Source organism: Gorilla gorilla, chromosome 2, assembly GCF_029281585.2.
Source record: "Gorilla gorilla gorilla isolate KB3781 chromosome 2, NHGRI_mGorGor1-v2.1_pri, whole genome shotgun sequence".
NCBI lineage: Eukaryota > Metazoa > Chordata > Mammalia > Primates > Hominidae > Gorilla > Gorilla gorilla.
Genome location: NC_086017.1, coordinates 116,403,339 through 116,417,168, shown reverse-complemented (window position 1 = coordinate 116,417,168; position 13,830 = coordinate 116,403,339). Strand labels below are relative to the sequence as shown.

Here is a 13,830-nt window from a genome sequence, read left to right as displayed (position 1 = left end):
ACCAAACAAAATCCCACCTTTATCTCACACTAGACACCAAATTTTAGATAGATCATACCCTTCAATGTCAAAGTTTTAAAGTTTCTAGGAGATAACATAGGAAAATACCTTTGCCACTTTGGGATAAGCAAAGATTTCATACAGTAGACACAAAAAGCACGAACATAATAGGAAAAATTGATAGCTGTTCTTCATCGAAAGGAATAATTTCTGCTTATCAAAAGACAGCATTAAGAACAGGAAAACCAGGCTACAGACTGGGAAAAAATGTTCAAATATATCTATATATGTCAAAGGATTTTAATGCAAAATACGTTAAGAACTCTTACAAATCAATTACAGAAAGACAAATACCAATAAAAATCATAAGCACAAGATTTGAATAGTTGCTTCACAAAGGAAGATATAAGATAGCCTATACATTTATGGAGCTTAAAATTATTAGATCTCGAGGAAATGCAAGTTAAAACCTAAACTAGTTATTAATTCACACCTCCTAGAATGGCTAAAATTCAGCAGAATAACACCAGATTTAGGCAAGGATGCGAAAGAACTAAAATTCTCATATGCGACTGGTGGGAGTTGTAAGCAGGATGACAATTTTGGAAATCTGCATGGCAGTTTCCCATAAACAAATGTCTGCTGGAAGATCAAGCAATTCCACTCCTAGGTTTCTACCCAAGAGAATAGAAACATATGGCTGCAAAAACCACTTGTATAAAAATGTTTACTTTAGCCATACTATTTGAAGTAGCCCAAACTGGAAAGTATCCAAATGTCCAAGAAGAGAATGGGTTTTAAAGATATGGCATATTCTAATGATTAAACACTATCAGCAATATAAAAAAAGAAGCCACTCCTAGATGTAACAACATGAATAAATCTCAAAAACATGTTAAGGGGAAGAAGCCCATTATAAAAGGGTACATCTTCTATAATTCTATTTGTATGAAGTTCAAGATTAGGCAAACAATTTCTGGTCATAACAATTAGTCAGTGGTTTCCTAAGGAGACAGGGATGATGGGGCTGGACAAAAAAGAAGTCTAAGGGAGCTTTCTGGGGGTGATGTAATGCTCTTTATCTTGAAGGGTGCAGTAGTCACTGCTATATACTGAATGTTTGTGTCCCCCTGAAATAGATGATATGACCATCACATGATTAAATTGTAAAGGTGGAGCCCTTATGAATGAGATTAGTGCCCTCATAAAAAGGACTTTGGAGAGCTCTCTTGCCTCCTGCCATCATGTGAAGTTAAAGCAAGAAGGCACCTCTACAAGCTAGAAAGTGGGTCCTTACCAGACACTAGATCTGTTAGTGCCTTGATCTTGAAATTCCCAGTCTCCAGAACGGTGGAAAATAAATTTCTGTTTTGTTTTTTTTTAAAGCCACCCAGTTTATGGTATTTTGTTATAATAGCATATATATTACATATATGTGTGTATATATAATATATGTATATATTATATATTTGTATATGTATATATAAATATGTATATATTATATGTTATAAGTACACATGTATACATGTATATAAGTAATATATGTATATATTATATAAGTATATATGTATATATAATATATATACATTTATTTTATAATTTATAAAATATAAATTATGATGATTATTTATTTTAAATTTTCCTCATCGGTGCCTCTTTTTAATAACCTTAAATATGAGAGAAAATTTAAATTACAGGATCATAGTAAGTTACCGTGGGAAGAAGTGCTAAAAGTGACCCTCTAGTCTAAGCTGCAAGGCAGAGAGAGGTCTTGGCCTTGGGGTCTGCAAGCCTGGGTTTTTATCTTCATGTGTTAAGTCTGAGCTCCAAGATCTTAGACAACCCGTCCTCTTAAGCATGCTTGTTCATCTATAAATAGGGGAAACAACAGGATTTCCTAGTAGAGCTGGTGTAAGGATAAATGTGATAGTGTATGTGAAAGCAGCTGGCAGGTTACATGCAGGGACTCACCAAATTGAAGGTGAGTCAGGGAGCTTAATGGCCAAGGCCGTAAAGCTACTGAGCAGCAGAAGAGAGTTTAAATCTAAATCTCAACTCCTCATTCTGTGTAATTCCCTTAAGCGCAGTGTGTTTAAAGGGCTAAAGTTACTTTCAAATAACTTTTCAGAAGATTTAAAACCTTTTTTGGTGAGATTTTCCCAATATTCTATACTTGTTTTGAGATCTCAAAAGGGGTAGGGGACTGCTTTGGGGGTATCCCCTAAGTATGCCTTTAACTGAACAATAGCGTAGTGAGAGGATGGAGGAGGCAGGACAAGTGAAGGGGATGACAGTGGTAGGTGCAACCAGTAAATTACAATCTGGCTGGTATCATTTGGAAAAGTCCAATAAAATACTATAATAGAATTTTATATTTAGAAAACCAAAGCAATACTCACTTAAAATATTTCACACATAAAGGAGTACATGAGATTTTAGGTTTTCCAAGCAGGCTTTCAGTTTGTATAACAAATTGAAAACTCTCTTAGAAGGGGTGTGAGGCATCCTTATTTCTTGCTAGTTAGAGGAGTGTTTTCCGTGAGCATCCCTGCCTCACACCACAGAAGGTACCACAGCTGTTGGTATTTAGGACTGGCATCTTGGCAGTGTAGAGTTACCACTTCCAGCAAACCGGCCATTGACACCTGTGCAGGTAGTTAGGGTCATGCCCAGGAGTATGGTTATTTTTTCCCCTTCTTTGGTCACAGCTCAGTAGAAGGAGTCTCCCCTTGGGTCAAGTTTAATGAAAAACTAGAGGAGGACAGCAGGACACTAATCCCCACTGAGAGTTGTGAGCAATTTCTTGATTGAAGAAGGAAATAGAGAAGAATAAATAGTTGGTCTTATTACTACAACTTACAATTTTATAACCTTAGAATTTCTAAGACTCTACAGAGAAATTCCTCACGAAAATTTTATGTCTTTAGAATTTCTAAGACTCTACAAAGAAATAGGGAATGCGTGTGTCCTCAGTGAAAACAGAAAATGGCTTTTTCATCTTGGTCAATAGTGAATATGACAACCATTAGGTAAAAGGCTGAGGGATCAGAAAAAACACAACTATACTGAATGTGCATGAAAACAGGAAGCCACCTGCATGCACTCAGCATCACAGCTCAAAATGTTTCTTTAGGGTAGATGATGGGACACATACAGCCTGGCTCATGCCAGAGAATGGGACTTTTTTGTTCCTTCGCCTTTGGAAAATATATTTAAAACAAGTGTGATCTTTTTAAAAAAAAAATGAAACGAATATATAGAGAGGGAATTTTGAAATATGAACACATTATATTTTGATGCAAGCCCTTTCTTCCTTGTGGAAACTTTCAGGTCACATGCAGCAGAAGAGGAGAGGGCCATGGATGGTGCTGCCCTGTGAGTGGCCGGTGACCCTGTGATTGACTAGATGGAGACTCCGGCATTTCCACATTGTTTTATTTCCCATCAAGTCCCCTCTATTATTTATGGTTTGATAAGATAGTGAGGTATTTTCTTTTCTTCCTTCTGGCAGCCTGCTAGGTCATGGGTAGAGAAAAGAGAGAAGTCAACGTTTGAATTAGTCTGACTTCTCATACAAGTGGAGAGAGAGGCTGTGTCAGCCTGCCCTTTCCTCCATAGTACCAATTAAATGCCAGTAGCCAATCAAAGTCAGAGCTAAAATTTTAATTCCAAAAAAGTCCTGGTAAGGCAGCAAAATAGATTTGAAAATACTATATGGAATTTGGAACAAGATACTACTTATGACATCTTGAGCAGGTTACTCCCACTGAGACTTAGATACTACCAAATGGGGTTAATTGTATGTACCTCATTAAATTGTTGAGGATTTCAGTAAAAAATTACCAAAAAAAGAGAAAAACGGTAGGTTCTCATGCAGTGATAAATGAGAAAAGTCACTTAAAATGTGCTTTAAGTGGTCCTCCAGCACTATCTTTTCAATTTATTCAGTGAGGAGTCCCTCTTCTCTTATGAGAACATATATTTGCTTTTAGCTGAGTATTGACTGGGAAATAGAAGTCAGTTAAAATCAACTTTTTTGCAAGATCGTGTTCCATATATTAAGAGACACCAACAGGAAGGATTCTAGAAAGGCTTAATTAACATTGTTAATTTTAACAATGTTAACATAACATTATTTATTGAGGTTTCAGTGTTGTAGGCAAGTCCTCTTTAGCCCTTCAGCCAATTTAGGATTGTCTCTGTTTTCTTCCAAGGAAGTACTGGAATAATAAACTATCGTATAAGGCAGAACTAACAAAAGGTATTTCTGACTTTTAGATTTTCGGATTATTTATATATTACACACTAAGTTTCATGAAAATAGTCTTGAGTTCCATAGCTGCAAAAGGTAAATCTCTCAGTAAGTTTCCAAGATTTACACAATGACTATTTTGGGATTACAAATGTTTGGTTAACACTTGCTTCCAGTTTAGTTATAGGAATTATGGAGGTCAGAGTCTCTTAAATACAACCAACCTTGAAATTATGGTCCTAATATACTTGTGAAGAAGTTTGTGGCTACATCACTCTGCCTTTACATTTTTCCTCTAACTTCAGCTCTTTTAATTTTTCATTAGTTCTTGTACTATGAGATATGCAAGATAGGAATGAATCTTAAATAGTAACATTTAACTACCTGTAGAACTAAAAACCATGTTTGGAGGACAGGGATGAGAGAAATGGAAAACATAGTAGAAGGTAACCACTGAAATATCTCTAGTTCTTCAATGCTTTTCTACCTGTTAAACAACTAGACATAGGGTGGACTAATTAATGCCTTTTCCTGACTCTGATAGTTAATACCCTAAATACATGGAAAAAAATCAGAGTCATCTATTCTCGTCATCAAAGCACCTTCAGTTTTTTTTAACAAAAAACTTCCATTGGGAAGTTATATGGATTAAAGCAGCAAAAAAGTCATGAGTCCTTACTCCTAAATGAATATGTCATTTCACAATGGGAAAAGAACACAATTGCCAAGTCTTTCTTGCTCCAGTTTTCCATTTTTGAAAATTATAATAAAAATATTTAGCTTCTATTAGTGGAATAAGGAGTGAATGCTGCCTAAATAGCCACCAGGTATATTAGCAAATGTACTCTTAAATTTTACTAGAAATAAAAGATTGTTTCTCTTATCTTTCTCCAATGACTTTTAAAATTATCAATGCAAAGAACTTAGCTAAATGTTGCTAAAATTTCACTGCTTTGCTAGCTGTATCACAAAAATGGCGTTAGACATTCTTAACTTGAAAGATCTTATTATGAATCTGAACTTACTCTGCATGAGCAGCTTGAAGGGTTAAGAAGACTAATTCATATTCCAAAAATGCTGGCTTATTTCAGAAGGCACAAGCAAGGAATAACTAATCAGGAATGCAAAGCTCTCAGCAAATCTGAAGTATTCCACAAATTCTTAATAAAAAGCCTTGATGCTTCAGATGAGAATTGCAATTTATTACTTTGATTACCAATAATATCAACTCTGTCAGAGTTGGTGAACTTTTCGATTAGGTAACAGTTATTTAGATGAATGTTCAGATCAGGTGGTAGAAGTTGAGCTTAATTTAATGAAATACTTTAAAGGAAATGCTTGAGGCTTTCACCTAAAGACACCATGAAGTCAGTGTCCAGCATATATTTATCCATCATTTTAATTTGGGGTTACCACATGAAGAAACAAAGGAAAGAACACATACACACACACAAATTTATTTTATTCATAGAGGGACAAATGGTGTCTGATGAGATACTGATGTTGGGGGTGCTCCAAGAATTTAACATTTATTTGACCCTAATGTAAAGAATTATAGTTTTTTTTTCCAGCTAATTTTCAAGGTACAGGGAAATTTTATTTTCATTATTTTAAGAAGTAAAATTACTGTGGAGTATTCAGAAGTCATAATAAAATGAAAATACCCTAGAACGCAAGCTGTTGGATTTGTGAGTAAATTATCATGGATTATAAAGGGAGAATAAGATTTGAATATCAAGAAACCTGTACACACAGAAGGAGAACTTCTATAAAATGGATGTTGCCTCTGGGCAACTGTTTGCTTTTCCTTTCACTTATATAGCACAGGTTTTCCGAATTTTCTACAGATGCCATGGACACAAACCCATGTGAAGTGTTTATAGGTAAAATGTTCATTGAGAAAAAGAACATATTTGTTACCAAGCTGTGGTGGTTAATTTTATGTGTCAAGTTGACTGGGTCATGTGGTACACAGACATTTGGTCAAACATTATTCTGGCTGTGTCTGTGAGGGTATCTCTGGGTGAGATTCACATTTGAACCGAATCAGTAGGCTAAGTAAAGCAGATTGCCCTCGTCTATGTGGGTGGGCCTCATTTAATCAATGAAGATATGAATGGAACAAAAAAGGCTTAGTAAGAGGGAACTTCTTACCTGACCACTTGAGCTGGAACATTTTTTCTTGCTTCCAGTCTGGGACTGAAACATTAGTTCTTCCTGGGTTTTAGCCCATGTGGGTTTCAGACTGGAACTTACACCTTCCTGGTTCTCAGGCTTTTGGACATAGACTGGAACTACACATTAACTCTACTGTGTCTCCAGCTTCCTGACTGCAGATTTTGGTACTTCTCAGCCTCCGTAATCATGTCAGTCAATTTCTTATAATAAAACTTTCTTTGTACACACACACACACACCCTCTACTGGTTTGATTCTCAGGAGAATCCTGACTCGTATACCAAGTATTGGTGTGTGCTGCTTAAGACTAAGGAGAGAAAGGCCAAGATGAGGAGCAGTTGTGTTGTGCCATCATGTGAGAGTGGACATCGTGTGCATCAGTGACAACACACAACAGGAGAAATGTTTCTGCCTAATGTGGCACAAAATAAAGCAAGTGAGAGAAAGTATGGTCTATTCCTTCAACACAAAGATTCTAAAACATCACTGCCTTAAATCAAATAACAATTCTGTGCCCTACAAACTATGTAACCTTAGGCAAGTCATTTAACCATTCTCTGCCTCAGATTTTTCAAATGTAAAATATGAATAATAATGGTGTGTACTTTATAGATGTGTTGTGAGAACATGAGCTCAATACATGCTCATGCTGCTATGTGACTTCAAAATTTCAGAGCTTCTGCCTCCCTTGGATGGCAGCTCCATTTGAATATTGCTTCATTGGAACTGGCATCTTTACAAGGTGAGATCATGGGTCCTGATTTAAATCTGATTTTTCTTTTGATTCTCTTTTAAGTCAACTTTCTTAGTTTTTTAAAGGGGACATATCAGACATAATATAAAATTAAGTCCAAAGTTCCACTAGCTATAGACATCCCATTGCAAAACTTAATTTACACATTTATAAGATAAGGTGGTTTAAAACCCATGTTTGAAACTGGCAGCATGCCACAGAATCACCAGTGAAACTTTTTAAAAGTGCAAATGCTGGAACCCCACCCCTATCAATGGTATCTGAATCTAGGGTTGGGAGTGAGATGATGATAAGTATCAGACATGTGTGTATGTTAAGAATCTTCGTTGGTTCATCGGATTTTCCTTATAAACCACTGTTAGATAATTTGTAAGGTTCATACTATCTGTAATATCATGTAACTAATAATGTTTAACATCTCTAAAGCATTTTTAAAGTAGTCTTGGTACTTTGACTAATCCATTTTTAAAAACTCAAGTTGACATAATGACATGTTTTTCTCTGATATAGACTCTTATATGGATCAAAGTCAACTAACTAGAATATGGGAGTAATAACAATAAGATATTCCTACCTCAGCAGCAGTTTCATTGCTGGCCAGATGTGTCACTGCAAAGACACCTGGCAGTCCCTACAAGATGTACTAGGTACTTTTAATGAATCTTCTCCAACCTCAACCAAAAGGTCTATGGTGGTTGACCTTTAGGAAGTATACGCTTTAAAAAATTCACTCAAGCACTGAAAAAATCAAATAATTGAATTCAGGCTATTGATTGAGACAAATAAAGGGACACATGTGAAACAGTATCCCAAGCCACGTCCCTGACAAAGGCAGTGTAGTCAAAATTAGTTGAAACAAAATATATAATCAACCTGATATGGGGATACATCTTCCTTATTGTATAAATTATATGCACGACTGGAGTGAGCAAAGTTAGCACATTGTATTTTCTCCCAGTGAAAGTCAATGAACGATGAAGATCTTTTTTCCACAACTCACTTTGACTTCTTCATGTACAGCCAGTAGACGACACCAGCAACAAGGGCAGCAAGGAGGAGACCAACAACGATTCCCACAATTAGTTTTGCCTGGTCATTCACCTTTTCTCTGTTTTCATCTGCAACAAAGAAGAAAAGTCCATGCAATTACAGACAATGCCAAGGATTTTCAGAAAATCAATCTAGTTATTACTTTGTATTAAAAATGACTAAAGCTCACTACAGTAATTAACATGCAAACTTGTGATTTTTAAAGGGTAAAATTTTAGCATTCTTACTATCTTGTCTGATTTGCTATTTTAATTCAAGTCAAAATTGTGGACAGCTAAGAAAATTACTTATACCATGACACTTCATAAATCTTGAGCTGATAGTCAAGGAAGAAGAGTCGGCAGCATAGTACCTACCACTTATCTCGTCTGCCTCATCGTGTTCTGGAATACTTACTGAAATGAAAAATGTTAATATGAAATTAAAAACAAAATTTGTTGATATATGAAAGTCACCTTTACCATTATAGTATGATGTAATAATACTCAAAGATAAAATGTCTATTCTATAGCTAAGAGTAAAAAAAAAAATCACACTTAATAAAGTATGACCTTGCCTACAAAGAAATTAATCTTGTTTTAAGGAGAGGAGCTACAACTGCAAAGATATTAATCTACCATAGAAAATTTCATAACTGATGACCTATAGAATTAATCTGAAATCCATATTGATTTTCCCACTATCCACCACCTTTTAATAGTCATTCTTTTTTTAGGGAAACAAGTCGGCACCTAGGAAGTCTACAGTGTGATGTTTATCAACTTTTCTCAACTTTCCTGCCCGATATAGGAGAATTCATTGTCATCCTCCAGTGTCAAGGACTTACCACTAGAGATGTTCTCAAAGTAGTAGGAGTAGAGGTTAAAACTGGGGATACCTCTGAGATTAAGAAGCAACATATATGATGTTTGCAAAGCTCTCCAAATGACTCTGATAATGCCATGCTCTTTGTCCATTTTAAGAATTACCACTGTGTTGAATTATTATCTAATATTAAACTCTATAAATAAACTTCAAAGTGCATGGGCATGCATCGGAACTGCCAGTGACATTTGATAAAATGCAGATTCCCGGACCTCTCCTCATACATGCTAAATTGGCATCTCAGGAGGTGCTCACTGAATTTGAAAACGACTGTATTAAATGTTGATAAAGTCACTGCAAGGCCTAGAAAACTGAAGCATACCATTCAATGGGTTAACATAAAAAGAGAAACTTGTGTTCAGGAAGAAAGGGTAGGTTCTCTTCCTAGGTGGGACAAATCAATACTCACTGAATTGCATTCTGAGAAGTCAATGCTCCTATCTTAGAGTTAAATTTGTTTGGTTCTTTTCTCCCGTCAATCCATTAGGCCTTTATATTCCAGTCATAATCTGTGAGGGACCATTATTTTTTGATGATTATTTTCTCCTAGCTCTTGCTAATTCCCAGCTGGTGTAGTCCTAGCCTGCTAATGTCATATACAGGTTTCCAACTGAATGAAGAATAAAAGTTTGGCAGGTCAGTTAGCATCCTGTCCAGAACTGAGCCTCATTCTAGGCCCGTCCTGATTTAAGGTTGACAAAGCAATAGGAACAACTATAGAATTGAAGATTATGGACAATTAATTTCACATTAAATGACAATTGTTTTCTGAAGAAGCTGTTGTTGGTATGTATGTATTACCCTGATTTCAACATCGACAGATTTTTCCACATTCTCTGAGATAGTTTCACTTATCTGATTTTTGGCTATCGTTTAAATATGATATGACAAAAGGAACAATTTTGTAAACTAGATTCATGAATTCTAAAATCACTCTTGCTAGTTTGCTAAATGACTTTAAGCTTGTGGCATTCTAGTACAACATAAGGGTAGGATAAATACCACAAAGAATTAGAAGGCAAAATAATAGATCAAAGGGAATTAAAAATTTACCAAATTTAAAACTGTTACAAAAATGTTTTAAGATGATCTTTGAATTATCTCCACTCTGAACATAAAACACGAATTAAATAAGAGAAACTTATTTTTTGTTCTCTGTTGCTTTTGGGAACTATTCCTGTACAGGATAAGGCCTCTGACCCATAAAACATGAAATGATTTAACTGTCAAGACAAGGATAGTACAAGAATGGACAGGAAAAAAGAAAAAATAACCTTATGATGATGATACCAAATGCAAAATAAATAAATAAAACTTACCATAATGCAGTACAGGAAGATGGAATTGAAGATTTTAAACTAATGAAGAATAACTTCAAATTTTCTTACTTTTGTAATGCCAGAAATAAAATACTCACTAGCAGAGACATTCAAGGAGTTTACTGTTCTCTCCAGTTGGTTTTCTGCTGTGCAAGTTAATGTAACATTCTCTTCAGGGGAAATGATAATTTTACTATAATACCTGCCATTGATATAAGGAGATTCCTCTGTCTGGAAAAAGAAGAAAAAAGGTAGGTTTAGAAATCAAAATGGATTAAAAAGCATAGGAAAGAGTAATGATGACTGTAATAGGATAGGCGTGGTGCTCTATAGAGCATTCTGGTGTTCAAAAGCTATGTAAGATCATAGATCAAGACCCATGTATGCCAATATCTACAAAGATTAGTAAATCCATAATGAAATTTCTGTTTATGTTTCTTTTGTGAATTCTAATAATTAAGTTAATTAAACTCTTCTTTTTAAATAGAATCTCAGGTTTAGTCAACATTTTGGCCTGATGATACTTGTTTCAAAATAATTAATTGGTGACTATTTAAACACCAAGTTTCCACCAATAAATATATGGATTTAATTATTTATAAATTTAGTCACTGTTCTTCACTGTGGGAATTAATTCCTTTATCTTAAACCATTATATCAAAGTACGTATGTATGTATAATTTGCTCATGGGTACATGAAACCATTTTTTTCTAAAGTTTTCTGTTGTAAATACAGAGGATGGATGATTTTTCAGTGATTGCTGTCCCTCTGATGTTTGTGAGGTGTTAATGAGTTTAATCACTGCATTTAATTCCTTCAAATATAAAATACAATTTACTTTAATCTCATCCCTAGGATTTGACTCCTAAACCCAACAAGGTTGAGGCAAATAATGTACTTGCACTCTTTTCTCGGTCATCTTATGAACTCATTCCCTACATTTTTCTCTTTCTATATTGTTTGCTTTCTCCTCAACTACACGGTAAGTGCCTTGAGGACAAGAGCTATTCTCCTGTTTTGGTTATCTTCTAGTTGCTGGGGTGGAGGAGGGGCAGAGACATCTTCTAGTTGTAAAATAACAGATTCACCATGTATCTGAGAAGGGAACAAATAAAATTGTGATTATGGATGCATCAGCACAAACCCAGAACAAGAAAAATAACATATCACCCAGTGGGCCAGAATCAATCTTTCTCCTTGACAATGAAAGATGGCATTATTATTTTTATCCTCATAGTAAATTCACCTGTTATTTTTTCACTTCGTACTAGGATTTTTCATCTGACTTTCTCACTGAATCTTTGTTTTTGTTACTTTAAACTCTACAAAATATATTTTCTCATTTCTAGGATGGTCTTTTAAATCTTCATATCTTTTCATTACTCAAAAATTTACTGTCTGCTTATGTTTATGTTTTCTATGTCTGTATTACCAGTACCTAAAGGTTCTTTTTTGCTGCACTTATCACTTAATTGAACTAGAGAGCAAAAACAATAGAGTAGAAAAGAAACCACCATTTTTGATGCTAAAAATAGATCTGCACATTGTCAGCAATTTAGATGGTTCAAGTCTTTATTCCAAATCAAGAAAACTGCATTTTCCTAGGTTTGAGGACCCCAGAGCTTCTTTGCCTCCTCTTATACGCTTTCTTACTGTGTGTCCCCATCACACTTAACCAAATCAGGAGTCATTCACTTCAAGTGTGCCTACTCTTTTGAGGGCTTTCCATATCTAGAGTTATGCAGCTATATATGCATCACCTATAGTTGAAAGAGCCAACATCCACTTTGCACTGCAAAACTGCATGGCGTAAGCTGGGACAGTGGCCCAACTTCCCTAGACAGAGGAAGAGTGGAGATTTTAACTTAAAATTAATTTACAGCTCTTTGCTTTATATATGTCTTCTCAAATTTCAACTGGGTCAAAATCTGAGAAGCACAGAAGATTTAAATAATCCAGTGGTACCTCTGGGTGCTTCTGAGAAGCCTTTACAGATTATACTGAGAAGAGGGAGACATGAAGACTGTTGTAGAGAACAATGGAATTAGCAAGTATGTCAGCAACCCAAGCAGATTGGCAAATTACTGGGATTACAGTTCTGAATCCCTAGTGGTAGGCCAGATTCTCATTTTTCCTTTATGGGGAGGGTCAAAGACTTAATAGTAAGAGAAAATAACAGGTAGTGTTAACAAATCCTTAACCCTTTACTATTACTAAAATAAAAAGGTACAAATATTAAGGTCTGGTTTATGACCCTTTTGTTCAGAAGGGCACATCCTAGGCATTATATATGTAGCTTGCCTTATTCTGGCCCTAGCACTGCATAGGCATGTCAGAACACACATTCATAAGCAGTAACTGTGTTCCTCTCCACCATTCCTACACGAGGACATAGTGTTAAGAAGAAACACCCCTTAATGTGCATAAGTTGAGCACAGTATTAGAGTTCACTTATACTGAGATGCATGAGCTTATTTTGCAGAAAAGTGTATATCTTAATGTTTTAATCACTCAAATTTTAGGAATGAATGATCATGAAGTAATACCTAATTTATATTCTTTTAAAAACAGATACTGATCATGACACAATGGTTCTTCCCTTCTCCATGGCCCTGGGATAAAATTTCTCTTTGAGCCATGTTCTTCCTCTGGGAAAATTAAGAAGTTAGCAAAAGCTTCCTCTGAGCATGTACTGCAAATTCTATGTGATAACAAACCAACCTACACACTGCAAATTTTATGTGGTAACAAACCAACCTATAGGGTAGGTTCGTGAAGAAAAAAAAATGCATTGGACAAAGTGCAGCATATAACAAGAAGACAAATACTTGCTTGGTTTATGACGCTTCCACTGCCAGTAATTGTCCATTGAATGGCTGGCTTTGGAAAACCTTCCACATGGCAGATTATTGTTTTAGATAGTCCACTGGGATCAGTTTTCTTTGTCATTTTTATTTGAGGTTTGCCTGAAATATTACAATTAAAATAAGACGTTGAACTGAGATCATAAAAGAAACCAGGTATAAAATTCTCAAAGAACAATTTGAATTAGTGCCCAAGAATTTTATTACCTTCTACAATGAGAGTCAATGACTCTCTTTTCTTTAGTCCTTCAACCTCCTGCAGAGCAGTTTCGCAGACATAGTTTCCAGCATCCTGATAATGAAGACTAGAAAATGACGGGCTAGATCGAAGCCTGATGTTATCCTGATTAAATAAAAAGTAAATTACCTCATGTGGCAGAATTAAAATTCTCAGTGTATTTATTAGATAATAATTAAGCCTAAAATGATTCTTCTGGGAATAATATAAATGCAAACTTCTTTTTCTTAACTTCAGATGCTTTCAAAATAGATTTCCTTTTTCTTTTGTTGTTTTAGAGTCAGACATGTCAGATTTTTATTTCACGCTCT

The 13,830-nt window shown here is 35.2% G+C and overlaps 1 protein-coding gene across 2 annotated transcripts in view; it reads right to left on the bottom strand.

Annotated features, from left to right (window-relative positions):
- ALCAM (activated leukocyte cell adhesion molecule) overlaps window positions 1–13,830 on the bottom strand; it is a 209,620-nt gene that overhangs the window by 15,859 nt on the left and 179,931 nt on the right. The window contains exons 10-14 of one of the 2 annotated variants that reach the window (XM_055383240.2): window positions 13,489–13,624; window positions 13,246–13,383; window positions 10,515–10,643; window positions 8,590–8,628; window positions 8,184–8,301 (exon numbers count right to left, since the gene is read on the bottom strand). In XM_055383240.2, the coding sequence (XP_055239215.1) occupies window positions 8,184–8,301; window positions 8,590–8,628; window positions 10,515–10,643; window positions 13,246–13,383; window positions 13,489–13,624 (560 nt within the window). The remainder of the gene's footprint in view (window positions 1–8,183; window positions 8,302–8,589; window positions 8,629–10,514; window positions 10,644–13,245; window positions 13,384–13,488; window positions 13,625–13,830) is intronic. The other variant, XM_055383241.2, reaches the window with a different exon arrangement.